Genomic DNA, 14,060 nt, shown 5'->3' on the forward strand with positions numbered 1-14,060 from the left:
AAAACATTTGGTTCATCGTGTTTAAACAGGCATGCGCGAAGTGTTAGTTAGAGCCCTAGAGCCAATCATTTGATGATTGTATGAACTCATTGTATCATATTCTTGTATATTAATAAAGGCATTTGTTTGGTTATTATACTTATTTGTATTAGTGCCAAATAGACTAAGTATAATAGCGTCCTTGAGTAGAAGGTTCATACCTATATCAATCGATTAGTTGAATCGATAGTGAGATGATATAGGGAACACTACTCTAAATCATTCCTAGTCGAGTATTAACATTCAGGGACAATGTTAATGCAATAAGACTAGCATGTAGGTCAGCTCGATGACTTGATCTCACAAGTCATGGATATAGAGATATCATGCTGACACATGGGTATACATTGGAGAATGTATACTGAATGACCCGCCATGAGAAAGTATCATGGATCGTTATATGAGTGTCATATACTTTCTCATGTGGCTATTAGTATGACTATTAGTCCTTAGACCTGAAGTCACCATGGATCCCTACATAAGGAGTTATGTACTTTGGTTTCGTCAAACGCCACCCGTAATTGGGTGGACTATAAAGGCGATTACTGGGTATGTAACGAATTATGCAGAGGGATGTGAGTGATGTAGATGGGATCTATCCCTCCCATATGACGGGAGCGACATCGCTATTCTTGATAGAGTGAAACCACGAAGTGCATGGCCATGCCCAAATGAGTCAACATTAGATGTTGAGCTCATTTGATCGAGTGAGTCTACTTGGAGTTCAAGATTTAGATTGATTAGAGGATGACACGGTCTATGCCTCACATTAATCAATTTAGATGTCTAGGATAGAAGGACACTTGTCACATATTGTGAGGAGTCACAATTAGTAGTCACAAGGTGATGTTGGATCTCAACATTCTTGTAACTTGGGTAGCAATGATGTATTGCTAGATGTCGCTCATTGCTTATGTTTCTAAAGGAGTTTAGAAACATTGCCCCAACGTTACAAGAACCTATTGGGTCACACACAAAGAACAAGTGGATGGAGATTAGGTTCATATGATGAACCAATTGGATTAGGTTCATGTGATGAACCAATTGGATTAGGTTCATGTGATGAACCAATTGGATTAGGTTCATGTGATGAACCAAATTGGATTAAGAGTAATCCAAATTGGGCTAATTGAGTTAGACTCAAGTTGATTCATGTGTTCAATGAGTCTAATTTGGATTATGACTCATTGAATCAATTTAATTAAATGAATTAGATTCATTATATTAAGTTGGCTTGAATCAAATGGTTAGATTAGATCAACCATGAGAGAGATTTGGTCAAGTTTTACTTGATTTGAGAAGGAAGATCAAAGGTCAATTTTGAATTGACCATTTGCCACCTCATTTGTGAGTTGGCATAAGCTGGACCATTGATGATGCTCCACATCATCATGGTTGCACATGTGTGTGACACCTCATGGAGGTTACAAATCCCCTCTTTAATGGCCACATTAAATGGGAAGGGGGTTAGACACACATGAAGGAGAGTGAATGCAATTCATTCTCATTCATTCCATCTTCTTCCTCCTTAGCTCTCTCTTGCTTTCTCCTCTCTTTTGGTCGTGGGTTCCATGAAGGGAGAGAAGGTGGTTGAGTTGTATTCCAAGAGAAGAAAGAAAGGGTGAAGGTCACAAAAGAGGAGACTACTTCTTGAGTGTAAGAGTTTCCTTTCTTCTTTCTTTTTCCCTCCATTTAAATCCTATCCGAGAGCCCTAGAAAGTGCTAGCACACTTGGGGCTCTCTTCTCCATCCTTTGAGTGTGAGAGACACTCCTTGTTCGTGTGGATATCACTAGAGAAGTATCTACCTTGATACTTTGGAGATCCGACAAGTACCTTGGACGAGCGGGATTTTGCAAGGGCACGCATCGAAGGTAAAATGGTTTTTCCTTTGTAGATCTACTGTAGATCGTAGTATAAAACTCGTATTTGTGTTTTCGAAATTTTTCCTTGCACGGATCTACGGCTTTGGGTGATTCGGGGTTTCCGCGACGCGAAAAGCGGTTTTCGCGGCCCGAAAAACCCAACACGAAGGGGGAGCATCCAACAACATGGTTCGTAGATAGTGGATGCTCTAAGCATATGACAGGGGACTCATCAAAATTTTCATCATTTAGACACAAAAGTAAAGGTACCATTTCTTTTGGTAATAGTGGTGAGCTAAAAGTTATAGGAATAGGAGATATTAGAATTTCCGAAAAATTTGTAATAAAAAATGTGTTACTAGTAAAAGGCATGACTTTTAATCTTTTGAGTGTTAGTCAACTATGTGACTCGGGGTATAGAGTTGAGTTCAACTCATCTCAATGCCTAGTCAAGCATAGTGAACTAAACACCAATGTTCTCATAGGCCATAGAAAATAAAATATTTATCAAGTTGAACTATTTGGTGCTACTAATGTGTTTGCTAAGTGTCTCATGTCTAAAGAGGAGGAGACTTGGCTTTGGCACCGGAGACTTGCTCACACCAACATGGGTGTTCTTCTTGAAACATAAGGATCAAACTCTAGATACTTTGATTGCCTTTTGTAATAGAGTAGAAAATGAAAAGGCTCATAAAATAAATAAGATAAGAAGTGATCATGGAGGTGAGTTTGAAAATGATAGATTCACAAGTTTTTGTATGGAAAAAGGCTACAAACATTAGTTTTCAACCCCTAGAATACCTCAACAAAATGGAGTTGTTGAGAGGAAAAATAGGGTTTTGTAAGAGGCCACTAGGAGCATGTTAAATGAATATTCACTACATAGTTTCCTATGGGCCGAAGCAATTAATACGGTTTGTTATGTCCAAAATCGAACTTTAATACATAGATTTCTAGGAAAAATACCTCATGAATTGTGGTTTGTTAAACAACCTACAATTAAGCATCTTAGAGTATTTGGGTGTAAGGTCTATATTCTAAACACCAAGGATCACTTGGGAAAGTTTTCCGCTAAGGCGGATGAGGGGATTCTTGTAGGTTACTCAAGTCATAGCAAGGCATACCGAATTTACAACAAAAGATCAAAACTAGTTGAAGAATCACTAAATGTTGTATTTGAAGAAAATCCTTCTTTAAACTCTATAAGAACAAACGATGAAGAATTACAATTTGAGTTAGAGAAACTAACACTAAATGAGGTAAATCATCAAGGAGAAGAAAATCAAGAAAGTGATGGTGAGAAAAATGAACCTTTGCCACTTGAACCCAAAATTATAACAAATCAAGACTCAAGACCTACTAGGATTCACGTAAATCATCCCTTAGATCAAGTAGTAGGAGACATTACTCAAGGAGTGAGAACTCGATCTTACTTTAGAAATGAAGGAAGTCAAATTGCCTTAATATCTCAAATAGAACCAAAAACCATTGATGATGCCTTGTTTGATCCGGATTGGATTTTAGCAATGCAAGATGAATTATCTCAATTTGAGAGAAGTCAAGTTTGGGATTTAGTTCCTAGGCCTAACAACAAATCAATTATTGATACAAAATAGGTCTTTAGGAACAAACTTAATGATAAAGGGATAGTGGTGAGAAACAAAGCTAGATTGGTCGCTAGGGGTTTCAATCAAGTAGAAGGGTTGGACTATGATGAAACTTATGCACCCGTAGCAAGATTGGAGTCAATTAGAATGATGTTGGCCTTTGCCGCCCACAAGGGTTTCAAATTGTACCAAATGGATGTAAAATCAGCATTTTTAAATGGTGTTATAAAAGAAGAAGTATATGTTGAGCAACCGCCGGGATTTGAGAATTTGGAGTGTCCAACCCATGTATATAAACTTAAAAAGGCCTTATATGGACTAAAACAAGCTCCTCGGGCTTGGTATGAACGATTGTCAACATTTCTAGTATCAAAAGGGTTTCATAGAGGAAAAATTGATCCTACTTTATTCTTGAAAAATAGTGGTAATGATATGTTTGTGGCTGATAAAGAAACCTTGTAAATAGATCGCCTTGAAATTCAGCTTAGGGAAGGGTATTGACGCCACACTCAAGCAAGATGAGAAGGTGAGTGATAAGTCATGGAGTTTTGATCGCCACAAGTTGCCTTGATAAGATCGAAATTAGTTCTTTGCCTAAGAACAAGAAGGAAGCTCTCACAAAAGAGGAACTAAAATTTTCATTCAAACTTACATGATTTGTCATACAAGAGTTCTCCTATTTAACATCCCTTAAGATCCCCTATGCACTAATTATGCAATAAATATCATGCTTGCATGCATGGGTTTTATTATCCACTAATGCAACGACTAATCCCTAATACTAGCTTAATGCAACCATGCATGCATGGTATTTGTTATACTAGCTTAGGAACTCTCAAAAATGCATTAAAAACACACAAAGGACATCAAAAGTCACTTTAGAAAAACCCCCCCATGCATGCACACGAAAATGGTCCTCATGTTGGTCCAATTTCACTTTCAAATTGAAGGAATGTGATCCACTTAGTTGTTGCCTCCATTGTGCATTGATCCTCCTTTTCCTTGAGCCTCATTATTAAGCCTTCCAAAGCTTGCTTCATTCTCTTAGTCTTGGACCTTGTCATGGGTCCCCCAATTCCCTTCAATGCCTCTTCTTGGCTCACATCATTCCCTCCTTCTTTAGGTGAATTTGTCCTCGAATTTAGGTCTTCATCTCCTACATCAAAAGGACTCAAATCAGCCACATTAAATGTTGCACTAACACCATACTCACCGGGCAAATCAATTTTGTAAGCATTGTCATTAATTCTTTCCAACACTTGGAATGGTCCATCTCCTCTTGGTTGAAGCTTTGATTTCCTTTCGGTAGGAAACCGTTCCTTCCTCATATGAACCTACACCCAATCACCGGGTTCAAGGACCACTCTTTTTCTCCCTTTATTGGCTCGATTTGCATATTGCTCCATTTTCTTCTCAATTTGAGCTTTAACTTGCTCATGAAGCTTCTTCACATATTCTACCTTGGTTTTGCCATCCTTGTGAACTAGAGAAGAAGTGTTAGGTAAAGGAAGCAAATCAAGAGGTGTTAGTGGATTGAACCCATAAACAATCTCAAAAGGAGAAAATTGAGTAGTAGAATGAACCGCCCTATTATAAGCAAATTCAACATGAGGTAAACATTCTTCCCAAGACTTAATGTTCTTCTTAATAATTGCTCTAAGAAGAGTAGAAAGTGTCCTATTTACCACCTCAGTCTGGCCGTCAGTTTGTGGGTGGCATGTGGTGGAGAAAAGAAGCTTTGTTCCCAGCTTGTTCCATAAGGTCCTCCAAAAATGGCTTAAAAATTTAGTGTCACGATCTGAAACAATGCTCCTAGGCATGCCATGAAGTCTTACCACCTCTTTGAAAAACAAATCTGCCACATGAGTTGCATCATCCACTTTGTGGCAAGGTATGAAGTGTGTCATCTTGGAGAATCTATCAACTACCACAAAAATGGAGTCCTTACCTTTTTGAGTACGTGGTAGCCCTAAAACAAAATCCATAGACAAGTCAGTCCAAGGAAAATTAGGAATAGGCAAAGGCGTGTAAAGTCCATGAGGTAATGTCTTAGATTTTGCTTTTCTACACACAATGCACTGTGCACAAAATTTCTGCACATCGTGTTTCATGTGTGGCCAATAAAAATGTTCAAGAAGCATTTCTAAGGTCTTTTGAACCCCAAAGTGTCCCATTAAACCCCCCTCATGTGCTTCCCTAACTAGCAATTTACGCATGGATCCTCTAGGCACACAAAGTCTGTTATTCTTAAACAAGTAGTTGTCATGCCTAGCAAATCCATTTTGTGATTTCTTTTCACACGCAGCATATAATTGGGAAAACTCATTATCATGTATCTACAATTCCTTAATATGTTCAAAGCCAAGCAATTTAGTTTCAAGTGTAGCTAACAAGTTATACCTTCTTGAAAGTGCATCTGCTACAATGTTTACCTTTCCTTGCTTATGCTTAATCACATAAGGAAATTGTTCAAGAAATTCGACCCATTTGGCATGCCTTTTGTTGAGCTTCCCTTGCCCTTTCAAATACTTCAAAGATTCATGATCACTATGAATGATAAATTCTTTAGGCAAAAGATAATGCTGCCATGTTTGCAATGCTCTAATAAGGGCATACAATTCTATGTCATAAGTGGAATAGTTGAGGGTGGCACCACTTAATTTCTCACTAAAATATGCAATGGGATGACCATCTTGAAGTAAAACAGCCCCAATACCCACATGAGATGCATCACATTCAATTTCAAATGATTTGGAAAAATCAGGTAAAGCAAGAATGGGTGCATGTGTGAGTTTATCCTTAAGTGTTTGAAATGCATTTTCTTGATTCTCTCCCCATCTAAAACCCATATTTTTCTTAACAATTTCATTTAGGGGTGCTGCCACTGTGCTGAAATCCTTCACAAACCTCCTATAGAAACTTGCCAACCCATGGAAGCTCCTAACCTCACTCACAGTTTTAGGAGTTGGCCAATCTCTAATGGCCTTAACTTTCCCTTCATCAACCTGCACTCCTTTAGAACTTATGACAAAACCAAGAAAAACCACATGATTAGTGCAAAAAGAACACTTTTCCAAGTTAGCATATAGTTTTTCCTTTCTAAGGACATGCAAGACAGATTGGAGATGTGCAATATGCTCAACAAAATTTTTGGAATATACCAAAATATCATCGAAGTATACTACCACAAATTTTCCAAGAAATTCTCGTAAGACATGGTTCATAAGCCTCATAAAAGTGCTTGGTGCATTAGTTAACCCAAAAGGCATTACCAACCATTCATACAATCCATATTTGGTTTTGAAAGCTGTTTTCCATTCATCCCCTTCCCTTATCCTAATTTGATGGTACCCACTTTTTAAATCAATTTTAGAAAAGAAGCAAGCACCATGCAATTCATCAAGCAAATCATCAAGTCTAGGGATTGGATGTCTATACCGAATTGTGATGTTGTTGATGGCTCTACAGTCAATGCACATCCTCCATGTTCCATCCATTTTAGGCACCAAAATTACGGGTACAGCACAAGGACTTAAACTTTCTCTAACCCATCCATTTTGCAATAACTCCTCCACTTGATTTTGTATCTCCTTTGTTTCTTGAGGGTTGCTCCTATAAGCTGGCCTATTGGGCAGAGAAGCGCCAGGAATAAGGTCTATTTGGTGTTCAATTCCCCTCATTGGTGGCAATCCGTGAGGTACTTCCTTGGGGAACACATCTTCAAAATCCTGCAAAATAATAACAACTTCACAAGGCAAAGAGTTAGTATTAGATTCCAAGCAAGTTTCCTTGCACAAAAGAAGAAATATTGGTTGCCTTGTCAAATAAGCTTTCTTCACCTCACTTACTCTTGTAAACAAATTTTCTATTTTTCTCTCTTTCTTTTCCTCATTCTTTCTTTTCTTTTGAATTTTGTCCTCAAAATAAAGTATTTTCTTTTGCACACACTCTTTCTTTTTCTTATGCTCTCGCTCTTCTTTTTCTCTTTTCTCTCTCATTTTTATTTGATCCTCACAAACCTCCCTAGGTGATAATGGTACAAGTGTAACTTTGCGAGAATTGTGGACAAAAGAGAACTTGTTGGAGAATCCATCATGGTGAGCTCGCCTATCAAACTGCCAAGGTCTTCCAAGAAGAATGTGGCTTGCCTCCATAGGCACAATATCACATAGAACTTGATCTTCATATTTGCCAATGGAGAAATTAATCAACACTTGCTGGTTCACTACCAATTCACCACTATTACTTAGCCATTGGAGTTTATATGGTCTTGCATGTGGTGTAGTCTTGAGGTTGAGTTTGGTGACCAACCTAGTGCTTGCCACATTGGTGCAACTTCCACCATCAATGATCATAGAGCATGTCTTTCCTTGAATAAGGCAGCGAGTATGAAAAATATTTTCTCTTTGGTCCTCCTCATGCTCCTTGGCTTGGCTTCCCAATAATCTCCTAACCACCAAGAGATATCCATCTTGCGCATAGGCTGCTCCGTCATTTTCCTCATCGCTTGAGGAAGAGGAATGAGAAGTAATTTCTTCACTAGAGATACTCCCATTATCTCTCACCACCATAGTCTTCTTATTCGGGCATTCGGATGCAATATGACCTTTTCCCAAACACCTAAAACACTTGATATCCCTACTCTTAGAAGTGGAAGAAGAGGTAGTAGGAATAGGCTTCTTAGTGCTTGCTGCCTCCTTAGAATTTGAAGAAGAACCCTCCTTCTTTTGCTTGTCCTTCCAACTTGAAGAGTAGTTTGGAGAAGATGATTTCTTCATAACGCCCTTTCTCTTTAATTGTTGCTCTATTTTCATTGCTTGATGCACTAAGTCGTCAAGCTCCACATAATGTTGTAACTCCACAATGTCTCCAATGTCTCGGTTTAGGCCATGGAGAAACCGAGCCATGGTAGCTTCCCTATCTTCCACAATATTGGCCCTAATCAAAGCCACCTCCATCTCCTTGTAGTAATCATCCACACTCCTACTCCCTTGGGTGAGTCTTTGCAATTTGTTGTGCAATTCCCTATGGTAGTGGGAAGGCACAAATCTCCTTCTCATCAAAGTCTTCATTTCGTCCCAAGTGTTGATAGGATGCTCTCCATACCTTCTTCTCTCCTTTTGCAATTGATCCCACCAAATTAAGGCATAATCGGTGAACTCAAGGGCAGCCACCTTTACTTTCTTTGCATCATTGTAATTGTGGCATGAGAAAATTTGTTCTATTTTCATCTCCCATGCAAGATATGTTTCAGGATCATTCCTCCCTTGGAAGGAAGGTATCTGGACTTTCACACCTCCTGGATCATCTTCTCGTCTATGGTCTCTACCTCCTCTTTCACATCTTCTTCCCCCTTCATGCCTCCTTCTTTCTCTTGGTGAATCATAGAATGGTTCACTTTGACGAAATTCTTCATGATTAGAATTGCCCCCACGGTTGGAAACATTTTCTCCTTCAAGTCGGTCCATCCTTTCGTGTATTTCTTCAAGTTGTCTTTGAAGTATTCTCTCAAATTGTTGAGTAAGTGCCTCCATTTGAAGCCTGTTAAGATCTCGCCTAGGGGAATGAGGTGATCTTTCCCCACTCATGCTTGCAACAAAAGAAGATGACACGAAAAATTACAAAAGAAATGTTAGAAGGACCTCACCACTCTACTCACGTGGTTGCACTCAAATTTATCCACTCAGCTTCCTTTATAAGCTCTTAAGGAAAGAACCTTATCAATATCTTTATCAAGACAACAAGTAGACAATCAAGTGAATAAGAAACCAACAAGAGAAATATGAGTAGACCAAGAGAAATAAACGGATAAAACGAGAAATTCAGCAATGATCAAGAGCAATGAAAGGAATATATCTTTGAATTCAGATTTCACAAATAAAGAATATTGAGTCCTTTCCATTCACAAATCCTCGTCCTCCTTTTTTTTTCTTTTTTTTTTTCAATTAGAAACCAATGACTCTAATGATTCTTTTTTTTCCCTTTTTTTTTTTTTCGAATTTTCCTTCTTTTTTTTTTTTTTTTTTGAGTTGAGGACCCAAATAGAGAATAGAAATTTATGATAGATAGGGATGGAGAGATCAACAAAGATGGACAACAAAGATGAAAACAAGACACAAACCTGAAAATCAAGGAGCCAAGCCTCTGATACCAAATGATAACGGAACCTTGTAAATAGATCGCCTTGAAATTCAGCTTGGGGAAGAGTATTGATGCCACACTCAAGCAAGATGAGAAGGTGAGTGATAAGTCATGGAGTTTTGATCGCCACAAGTTGCCTTGATAAGATCGAAATTAGTTCTTTGCCTAAGAACAAGAAGGAAGCTCTCACAAAAGAGGAACTCAAATTTTCATTCAAACTTACATGATTTGTCATACAAGAGTTCTTCTATTTAACATCCCTTAAGATCCCCTATGCACTAATTATGCAATAAATATCATGCTTGCATGCATGGGTTTTATTATCCACTAATGCAACCACTAATCCCTAATACTAGCTTAATGCAACCATGCATGCATGATATTTGTTATACTAGCTTAGGAACTCTCAAAAATGCATTAAAAAACACAAAGGACATCAAAAGTCACTTTAGAAAAACCCCCCCATGCATGCACACGAAAATGGTCCTCATGTTGGTCCAATTTCACTTTCAAATTGAAGGAATGTGATCCACTTAGTTGTTGCCTCCATTGTGCATTGATCCTCCTTTTCCTTGAGCCTCATTATTAAGCCTTCCAAAGCTTGCTTCATTCTCTTAGTCTTGGACCTTGTCATGGGTCCCCCAATTCCCTTCAATGCCTCTTCTTGGCTCACATCAGTGGCCCAAGTGTATGTAGATGACATTATTTTGGTTCCACAAATAAAGATTTTTTAAATGAATTCATTAATCACATGGAGAGGAATTTGAAATGTGTTTGGTTGGTCAGTTGACATTTTTCCTAAGATTATAAATTAAGCAAACAAAAGAAGGCATTTACATTCATCAATCCAAATATGTCAAAGAGCTATTTAAAAAATTTGGGATGGAAAATGCAAAGGAAATATCTACCCCCATGGCCACAAATAATAAGTTGGATAAAGACATTGAGGGAAAAGAAGTTGACTCCAAGGTGTATCATACTTCTATAGGAAGTCTTCTCTATCTCACGGCTAGTAGACCGGATATACTTTTCGCCTTAAGTATATGTGCTAGGTATCAATCTTGTGCCAAGGAGTCACATTTGAGTGTCGTTAAGCAAATTCTTCGTTATCTCAAGGGGACTCAAAATGTTGGTCTTTGGTATCCTAGAACCGAAACTTTTGACCTAGTGGGCTATACCGATTCCGATTATGCCGGATGCAAATTGGATCGCAAAAGCACTAGTGGTAGTTGTCAATTTCTAGGGTCCTCTTTGGTAAGTTGGTCAAGTAGAAAACAACATTGTGTAGCTCTCTCCACAACCGAAGCAGAATATATTGCCATGGGAGAGTGTGTATCACAATTATTGTGGATGACTCATACTCTAGAAGACTATAAACTTACCTATAACAATGTTCAAGTTATTTGTGATAAAGTGAGTACAATCAACTTAACCAAAAATCCCGTTCATCATTCAAGAACGAAACGCATAGAGGTTAAACATCATTTTATTCGTGATCATGTAACTCGAGGATATCATTTTAAATTATGTTGGATCAAAATCAAACTTAGCCGATATCTTCACCAAACCTCTTCCCGAAGTTGAATTTAGCTTTCTTAGAAGGGAATTGGGAATGTGTTGTATTGATTAAATCATATCCTCCATGATCACTTCATAAGTAAAGCTCTTTAAGTTTTATTCACCTTAAGTTGTGCCTCTCACGAAAACATAGGATTGTCCTATTAATGTGATTTAGATGGGGGTGAGAGGTTAGGAACATTTATTTTGATCATAATGCTTGTTATGATGCATTATTTTGGTCAAGAAAAATGGTTTTCATATGAAACATTCATTTGTCCAATCATAGGGAAAGCACGTGTACAAATCATGTGTACGTTGCCTTACGATTATGATTGGAAATTTTTAAAAGCACCATACTTATTTTTGAAACCTTGATAAGACTCACTCGAATCATTGATGTTTTCAATAATTTTTAATTTTGTGTAAATCTTATCTAGGGAGTGTCACTTTTTGTCAACCTTTATTTTTCCTTGATAATATGAGACATGAATAGTGTTTACACCAAATTTCGTGATTTTTAGAGGAATATACAATTATTTGTGCATTTCCAAATCTTGGATCTGAAAGGTTTTCGGAAATGCAGAAATATCAGACTTCCCAATCGATCGGTCGATCGATTGGGAGGTCCACGTTTCACTCCAGAGAGCATCTGAATCAATCAATGGATCGATTCAGATCGTCTGAATCGATCAATGGATCGATTTAGATCGTCTGAATCTATAAATGGATCGATCATGACGCTTTTTCGTTTAACTACCGAATGCGTACTCGAATTTTTCCAGAAGGCATCCGAATCGATCAATGGATCGATTCAGACCATTTCAATCAATCAATGGATCGATTGGACAACGTTATTCAATTTTCACAGAAGGCATTTTAATCGATCAATGGATCGATTCATCCCGTTTGAATCGATCGTTGGTTCGATTGAGACGCCTGTTCACATTCTCATAGAAGCGTTGTGAATCGATCAACCGATCGATTCACTTATTCTCAATCGATCGGTTGATCGATCAAGACCTTAAAACTCATCTTAAACCCTTAGATCCGAATCGATCCACTTATTCTATCTTTTCCTTTTCTCTCTCTCGACGCTGTCTTGCCCTAGGCGACTTCCGAGGCGACTATTTCGTCTGCCTCGATCGTTTACTCTGGCGTGCTTCTCCGGCGAAGGGGAGCTTTGCCACTTCTCTTCCAGTTCTCTCTCGACGCACTGGGCAACTCTTTTCCTCTCTCCGCGTCCTCACACAACATGCGAACTCCAAACCCTAACCCTAAGTAAATTTCTTTGCTCTACTCATTGTTGTTCTTTTTGCTCCTATATTTGACCTAATCTATATGGTTCTTGTGTGTCTTTGTGCATTGCATTATCCCTCATGCATTATCTGCATTGCCCTTGAATTTTTGCATATCCTTCCCGTTCACTGTCAAACCTTGTGCATCTCTTGTATTCATTTCCTATCCCGCAGAAAGAAACAAAAGGTTCGTGCATCAGGTGAAGGATCATCCGTTCCTCCTTCCCGTCCTCAACCTCCTATTGATAAAAGATTTCCTAATGCTGTAATGCAGCACGCCTTTAGCAAACACGCTTTCAAACTCATAACCCCTAGATCAGTTGATTTGCAATACTATAGGACATCCTGTTTTGACACCTATAACCGTTTCAAGCACTATAAACTTGATTCCTTGTTAACCTGTGAGAGGGATATCAATGTAAGTCTTGTCTCCGAATTTTATAATAATTTGCACACTTCTGATGGTGTAAATTATCGCACTCGTGTTGCGAAACGGAGCTTGGACTTCTCCTATGAGATTCTTCAATCTTATCTCGAATGTCTACCTTCAAACAATGATTTTGTCTTTTATCCCAATCTTCCCGATGAGCTGCCTCCACCTTTTGAGCATATTAGCATTGCATCCATGCATCAATTCCTCTTTGGTCATCCTCGTCCGGATGGGCCAGATGCTCATATCACTAAGTTTTCTTCTCTTGAGTTATCGGCTAAAAATGCCGCTTTGTTTAAAGTGATCATTAACTGCCTTTTCCCCATTGTTTCTCGTGCCTTAGCCGCTCTGTGACCTCCTCACATGTTTGCCCTCTATGCCATTAGTCATTCCCTTGACATCAACATCGCTTTAAACATTTTTCATTGCATCATTCATTTTACCCAGCCAGTGCAGCAGACGGTCCACATGCCTTTCGGGCATCTTATCACAGACTGGCTGGAATCTCATAAGATTGATGTCTCCCGGGGACGGCTGGAGCACATGACTGTGGTTATTCTCAGATTTCTTCCCGCTCTTTCAAGAAGACGGGCTTGATTGGTGGTCCAGCAGGAGTTCGATGGCTCGATGGTCGTGCTTTTGGTGAGGGACCCTGGGCTCGCCACAGGGGGGGTGCACAAGCCTTGGTCCCTGCGGCGGATGATGCTGAGGAGGATATTCCCGAGCCAGCTTCTCCGACATTCGAGGAGACTGTCGACACTCGTCTGGAGGAGCTGACCATGGAGGTAGCCGACTTGCGTATCTCGATGGATACCATGGTCCAGCAACAGACTTCGATGCGGGCGACTCTAGAGACACTGGTGGACTTGGTGGGCTCGTGGGTGACGGTTCACCCATCTAAGTCTGGTCCATCCACAGCTCCTGCTCCCCCTGCTGAGGATGCCCCTGCTCCTGAGTCTGCGGTTGCTCCAGCTCTGGCTACTACGTCTGCTCCTTCTGCTGAGCCTGATCCTACTCCTCCGGGGGATGATCTTATTGAGTTCTATGTCCCGCTATGACATGTTCTTGTATGCTATATGGATGGTTGTTGTTATGGCGCCCCTATGTGAACTTCCTCTCTTTTT

At 39.2% G+C, this 14,060-nt stretch overlaps 1 protein-coding gene across 1 annotated transcript; it reads right to left on the reverse strand.

Moving 5' to 3' along the window:
* Positions 1–4,520: 4,520 nt before the first annotated feature.
* Positions 4,521–8,696, reverse strand: LOC122031714 (the record flags this gene model as incomplete). Its single annotated transcript, XM_042590812.1, has 5 exons — positions 4,521–4,844; positions 4,995–5,778; positions 5,911–6,542; positions 6,990–7,238; positions 7,614–8,696. Coding segments are annotated over 5 exons (3,072 nt in total), but the record flags the coding sequence as incomplete, so codon positions are not given.
* Positions 8,697–14,060: the final 5,364 nt, after the last annotated feature.

This window comes from Zingiber officinale, chromosome 11A (assembly GCF_018446385.1).
Source record: "Zingiber officinale cultivar Zhangliang chromosome 11A, Zo_v1.1, whole genome shotgun sequence".
Classification (NCBI taxonomy): Eukaryota; Viridiplantae; Streptophyta; class Magnoliopsida; order Zingiberales; family Zingiberaceae; genus Zingiber; species Zingiber officinale.